Raw genomic sequence first — 7,169 nt, 5'->3', positions numbered from 1 at the left:
TGTGGAAAGGACACATCTGTTTTCTTCACTATTACCATTGATGTAAGCAAATTGGGAAAATTTAAAAAGTGACCACTAAGACTTGCTCTAGGATTTTCCATTTTGTTAAGAATTTCAGGATAATTTCCAAAATGCTTTTTTTTTACTCACTAGTGGAAGCTAACTCGCCATGAAGACAAAAAGTATACCTAACAGACGTAGGACATTGACCTGTTTTTTCTTCCTATGATTTTGGAATTCCATAGTGAAATGGGAGAGAGTCCTTTGGCAAGGTGGCACACCTGTCTCTCTGAAGGAGTGAGTGCGTGTCCTCCTCTTGGCTTCTTAGGTCCCATTTTTGTGTGAAAGCCTTACACATAAGATAACAGAATTGAGGAGATTCTGTCCCAAGTTTTGCATTTGGCAAACAGGGCTAACCATGCTCATTTCATGTATCTTTACCTTTTCTCATTCTGCACAAATCCTGACAATGAGAACTCAGGATGTAAACACTTTCTGACTTGGAATCATGCTGTAATAGCCTTCTTTAGGAAACTCAGATATTCTTTTCAGAGGCTTATATGTGATTCATTGCATTCTGAGTTTCTTCAGATGCTTTATTTCATTACTGATTTTTCAGCTTCTTTTATGACTAAGTAATATAAGTTTGTTATAGGACCTTTGAAAAGTATGACAGCAGGCGAAAGTCATCCATATCCCCTATCCAGAGGCACATACTTATTCCCTGCAGCTACTTAAGAGGTGTGGCAATTAAAATGCTATGCAAAATGTTTTATGGATGGAGAAACTCCATTTCAACAAGCTCATCTTGTTTTTTCAAATGCGCTGTTTGTGTTCACATAACTCGTGTGGTCTTTGAAATCTGGGACTTCTACTGGTTTTCTTTGAATACAGATTATTTAAAAATTTTACATGGCCTCATCAGCAAAGTATTTTGCCTGAAGTTATTTCTGAATTTCAAGAACTTATTTAATTAATTGCATATCAATTTCTAAATTATTCAAAAAGTAACAGAAAGATTAAGACATGGAAAATCAGTATTAAACAATGGTATAGGCTTTTCCTACTTTATAAGTCAGTGGCAATGTTGAATTTGCTAAGTATTGACATTTTGTCCTTCCCTTCTTCCCTCCCTGTCTACTTCCTCATAGTATAACTCTTTAATCAAATTTATATACTCTCTGAAAATAGGAAATCTCTAAATCTGCCTATAATTAGAATTATTAAAAACCAGAGTGTTGGCTATTAAAAACAAATATAAGAAGTTTATAGCCATGCAACACAATACTTAAAATATATTCTCTCATGTGCACTTATCCTAAGTGATATTGGCTTTTAAATTAGACGAAAATTAATAATTTACTTAAAAGTAAAATAGTATGTCTTTATCTTTTTCTTTTATACTGTTTTCTGAAGAAGAGGTAGAAGTTTTACTTCACAAGTTTCATTCTAGAGAAGATGTTTTCTTATGTGTGCTGTCTGCATCTAAAAGATAAGCATTCCAGATGTTGTCGTAGCTACTAAGAGAAGAATGGGTCTTATTTTAATACATGCAGTATGGTAAGTATTTATGCTAATTTTTCATAAAACATTCAAAGAAAATGTTAGACTATCCCTTGTCATCAATGTGAATTTGAGTTTCAGGGCATTATGCATTTTAAAATTATGTATGTTGAAACATTCTAGCATCTAATATTGCTGACTCTACTGCCTTTTTTTTTCTGCTTGTGTATCCTTGGGCTTCTAATGGAATGCAAAGAAGAGAGGGAAGAAAGGGCGTTTAATGAATCACAAGACCATGACTTGGAAATGTGATTACGTCTGTGCTGACGAACAAAAGCACAGGAAGACTCTACTTCAATGGCATGTGATTAAGACTGGCATAGACTAACCATTATCAATTGCCCACATGTTTCCAAGGATGGGTCCTGTTTGTCTCCAGCGAATCCTGGTGTCCCGGGTTAGCGCTGCGTTAGGAAGGGGGATCGTTATTCGGTTCCACCTGCAAGAAATTTAGCACAAATCAGCTCCACACACTGTTCACATCTTTTCAATTTATTTTACATGCTTTTGATGTTCTAGTTTCTGTGTGCCTGCGAGTAGCACTAAAGTTTGATAATAAACTTCTTTTTTAAAAAAATTAAATTTTTTATTGTTAAAAGTATTGCATATGTCTCCTTTCCCTGGCCACTCCTACCCCCCAGCACATGCCCTCACCCCACTACTGTCTGTGTCCATTGGTTATGCTTACATGCATGCACACACGTCCTTTGGTTGATCTCTTACCCCACCTCTCCACCTTCCCTCTGAGATTTGACGGTCTATTCAATGTGATAATAAACTCTTTAAATTTGCTTGTGGAGTTTATTTGTTTATGGTTTTAAAACAAACATGTCACTTATAAAAACATCCATATCATCCATATACATTCTTAATAGCAAATGATATCATGTTTTTAGACATTAGTTTTAGAAATTTTTACATGAATAGTTCAGAGTTAAATAGTATCTATAATAATAAAAGTATAATATGCTAATTAGACCGGATGTAAGGACTACCTTCCGAACGAAGCCACAGTGGCAGGAGCGAGGCAGAGGCAGCTGCTGCAGTGGGCAGGGGCCGAGCTCCTTGTACAAATTTTGTGCATCGGGCCTCTAGTTCTGTGGTAAGTATCTGTGCAGAGATGGGGTGTCCTCTAGCATTGATTACTTTTTATTTTTTGCTCTCCCTTAGTCCTATGCACATTTAAAGAGACGCTAAGCAAGAGAATAATCTTCAACTTAATTTTCTCTCCTTGGGAATGTTTTTACTATTTATCTAGTGCTTATTCTGTAAAATGGCAAGTGTTTTACATAGTCATCTTTAACTCTCTTAACTGCCCCCAAAGGGGTGTATCATTTCCCTTAATTTATGTGGAAAAAGCAGAAAGTTAGAAAGAGTAAGTATCATTACACAAGTAGATGGCAGAATCAGGACTTGAACCTAGGTTTGTTTCCAAAGCTAAACTTTCACTATCCATGTTGCACTGTTCCATAACTAAGTATTTCGGCAATAAGCCTTCTGGCAATAACCACATAATCACTATACAGAATTTGAATTTATGTAATCCAAAATATAACAGCCAGGTACATAAAGAATGAATGATCCTACCATTATCATCTTACATCCGATATACCAAAGTTCGTCTTTTTTTCCTTTTCACAAGATCACTTCTAAATCAGCTGAAAAAGAGAGGTCAGCTTCCATGCTTATTAAGTAAAAAATACTAGTCTCAGGCTTACTCGCTGATTTTGAGTCTGCAACATGGCTTAAAGTCTCTGGATAGCTCAGAATTTACTCACCCACTGTAGTTTTCAGAGGAGTAGATGGTGCTGTGGGGGAGGTGGGGTCCAGCACAGATCTCAGGCAAACATTCAGTGTGCAGGAGGGACCAGGAACGCCCATGGTTGGTGGAAAACTCCAAGCTGACACTGATAACACCAGAACAAGCACAACACGGAAGAGGAAAATATAACAAATAAAATGTAATTACCTGTTTCTTGTTAAGTACATCAGTCATCTATAGAACTAGGGTAAAAGTTTTTAAGATGCTGCTTCTGAAAATATTGTTTTCCCCTCCACTGAAGTCTGACCAGCTTTTAAAGGGCAAGCAGTTACATTACTGCTAGAGAAACAACCTCTGTTTGAAAGACAACAAATGGGCACTGGCGTTTGTGCTCCTGAGTTTGATAGATGGCAAGGCAATTACCATGTCTCACACTGCCGGCACTTCAACCCGTGAATGTGAACGACAAAATCTGAGGAAGGACACGAGCAACACTTCAGCAAGTGAAACTGAGAAATCATAGCTGTTGAAGTGCTAATTGATTTCTGTTCCTATTATTAGGGGGTCACTAACCAACATGAGTTCCAGCTTTTTTTAGTTTTTTGTTTTCTCTTTTCTCTCAACAATCTGTCAGAATGGATGGCGGCCACAGCACATGCAAGCTCCTCTGATACCTAAGACCAAGCTCTTAGAATAAAATTATTCCTATTTGAAATCTATCCAATCATGCTCTGTGTTAACTGAAGAACTTTTCAGTTCATTAATGGGTAGTTTATTAAAAATCCAGCTGAAAATCTACTGAGAAGTTGCTCTGATTTAATAGTCAAGTCGATGTGTTCCTTTTTAATTAGTTCACACACTCAAAAATAGGGCTTCCTACCTGTTACCAGGTTGATGGGTTCCACATCCCAGATTAATGGAAAACTGTATCATGTGTGACATCGTAGAAGGGAGAACAGGTAAGATGTGGAAAAAATCTACGGCCCAGACATTCGTATTATATCCTTGATGGTTCTTTTGCTTGAGACAAAATTTAGTAGCAGGCGTCTGAAGTTCAGGATTGATGACTACAGAAACCAAAGATGGAACCTTCAAAACAAAGGAAACCAAAATCACTCGTAATCCTCCCTATGTGGGTCTGTGAAAATTTTCCTAGAATCAATCTTGCAATTACAATGTATATAACTGCCATTTTTAGTTTTTATATTTTTATTGATTTTGGAGAGGAAGAAAGAGGGAGAGAAAGATAGAAACATCAATGATGATAGAGAATCATTGATCGTCTGCCTCCTGCAGGCCTCCTGGGGATTAGGCCTGCAACCTGAGCATGTGCCCTGACTGGGAATTGAACCCTGGTCTCCATCCAGGTTCATAGGTTGACGCTCAACCACTGAGCCAGGAGTCCGCAAACTTTTTAAACAGGGGGCCAGTTCACTGTCCCTCAGAACATTGGAGGGCCGGACTATAGTTTAAAAAAAAACTATGAACAAATTCCTATGCACACTGCACATATCTTATTTTGAAGTATAAAAACCAAAATGGGAACAAATACAATATTTATATTAGCATGTGGCCTGCGGGCCTCAGTTTGAGGACCTCTGCACTGAGCCATGCTGGTTGGGCTAACTGTCATTTCTTAAAAATCCTCATCTGAGCCCTAACTGGTTTGGTTCAGTGGATAGAGCATTGGCCTGTGGACTCAAGGGTCCCGGGTTCAATTCCAGTCAAGGGCATGTACCTTGGAGGTGGGAACATCCCCAGTAGGGGGTGTGCAGGAGGCAGCTGATGGATGTTTCTAACTCTCTATCCTTCTCCCTTCCTCTCTGTAAAAAGTCAATAAAATATATTTTAAAAAATCCTCACCTGAGGATATGTTTATTGATGTGTGTGTGTGTGTGTGTGTGAGCGAGAGAGAGAGAGAGAGAGAGAAACATTAATGTGAAAAGAAACATCAGTCGGTTGTCTCCCATACATGCCCTGAGCGGAGATGAAACCCACAACCTTTTTGGTGTATAGGATGACACTCCAACCAACCAAGTCACCTGGCCCTCTCTTCCTGAAGATAAGCTGATATAAGATCTTTAAAAGTTATCAAGACATCTGTATCCATGTCCATGTCACTTTTAAAGTAATCTGGTAATTTCCTGGGGTGCTAGAAGAGAAAGTTATCCTCTGTATCTAACTTGGTCTAACTTGATGTTGAACTTGACCTCTGGGGTGGGGCCATCTGGCAAACAAAATGGCATGTATACCTTATATGAGGAATAAGAAAGGGTATCCAGTGTAGTATGTTCTTTTCTTCCTTCAGTCTTTGAATACAGGATGATATCATTTTCATGAGAATCTCCAGGGTCACAAATTCCTCCTGCACAAAATAAAAATTTTAAGTTGTTAGTACCAACATGCATCCATAAATACGTCAAATCAAATATAGTGTTAAACTTCAGAATATATTTATGGGGCCCCAATGTCACTTAAGAAAAACCTTAAACAAAGGTATTCAGACGCAAAGAAAAAAACTATGAAGATAGTTCAGATAGGACATGCCAAAGATCAAAGACGACATTTGTGAAGGCCAAAATAAATATCTGCTTGATGAGATTACTAAACTAATATTCTATAACAAGCTATGACTTCATGTCCATATTTTAACCCACATTAAAATGGTATGGGGGGGTAATAGGGAGAAGAGGACACATATGTAATACCTTAGTCAATGAAGAAATTTAAAAAAATTAAAAATATTGTCTAAAAAATGGTATGCTACTTTTCAATAAATCATTTTTTCCTTATATTTAAGGTCTTTATGGCCAAAATTTAGAAACTACTGATTATAGTTTAAAAAAAGAAGTGTGGTAACTCACTGCATCAAAGATTTCTAAAATAATGCTATTTAAACTGTTGCATTTATTATCTCCAATATTTTAGCACATATGAGGAGTTTATGTTTTAAATGTAGTTCTTTTACATTTTTCAGTTTTATTTTTGGTACCTCATTTGATTGTTGTAAAGTAGAGAGAGCAGTTTATTCCTCATCACTCTACTCTGGAGACATAGGAAATGACTGAATACCAGGATTGAGAGATAATTAAGAGAATCTTGATGATGAAACTGAATAAGAGAACAGGTTCCTGATAATGAAGTGGTGGAAAAGCCATGTGTTGATCTTATGTCATTTAGCCCTTGAACCTCTAACCTTCTCATTACTGCCATTCGGCCAATAATCTGTACTATTTGCTGTATTCTAGCAACTGTTGACATCACCTGAATTTGAAAGGATTTCATGTCTAACTAGAAGTCTCTCCCATGTACCATTATCGTTCATTGTAATACCAACCAGAAAAGCAGGAGTGAAATTGGGGAGAAATCAGTATGTAATATTAAGTAAGAAAGCTTGAATCTAATCAGTGTAAGAACATAAAAGCAGAAGTAACTTGGATGGTGGTATTTGTGGAGCATTGAAATCTGACATGTTATATATGCTAACTTATGTAACTTGGCATATTGTAAATATTTAGTAAGTTGAGTAATCTGAACTGAGAACGGAGAAGCCAGATATAGTGATAGTGTGGCCCTCATTCTGTAAAGAAAATATTATTTTTGACATCTGATATTGTATTTTTTAGCATTTTATTATATAATTCTTCTAAAACTTTTTATTTACTTTTTGATGTTAGAGAGAGAAAAGAAGGGATAAAGAGAGAGAGGGAGAAACATCAATTTGTTGTTCCACTTATATATGCATTCATTGGTTGACTCTTTTTTTATTTTTTTAAATATGTATTTTATTGACTTTTTACAGAGAGGAAGGGGGAGGGGTAGAGAGTTAGAAACATTGGTGAGC

General features: G+C 36.8%; 1 protein-coding gene across 1 annotated transcript in view; it reads right to left on the bottom strand.

The window, feature by feature from the left end:
• The window catches only part of RELN (reelin), a gene marked incomplete at its 5' end in the record, with an annotated part of 426,427 nt that overhangs the window by 145,284 nt on the left and 273,974 nt on the right, over window positions 1-7,169 (bottom strand). The window contains 4 exons of the mRNA XM_015571214.1: window positions 1,893-2,002; window positions 3,342-3,470; window positions 4,206-4,414; window positions 5,578-5,690. Of these exons, the coding sequence (XP_015426700.1) occupies window positions 1,893-2,002; window positions 3,342-3,470; window positions 4,206-4,414; window positions 5,578-5,690 (561 nt within the window). The remainder of the gene's footprint in view (window positions 1-1,892; window positions 2,003-3,341; window positions 3,471-4,205; window positions 4,415-5,577; window positions 5,691-7,169) is intronic.

The sequence above is a fragment of the Myotis davidii genome, unplaced genomic scaffold (genome assembly GCF_000327345.1).
Source record: "Myotis davidii unplaced genomic scaffold, ASM32734v1 scaffold125, whole genome shotgun sequence".
In the NCBI taxonomy this organism is placed as follows: Eukaryota; Metazoa; Chordata; class Mammalia; order Chiroptera; family Vespertilionidae; genus Myotis; species Myotis davidii.
Note: the sequence above shows the minus strand (reverse complement) of the source record. Positions and strands in the feature narration are given on the sequence as shown.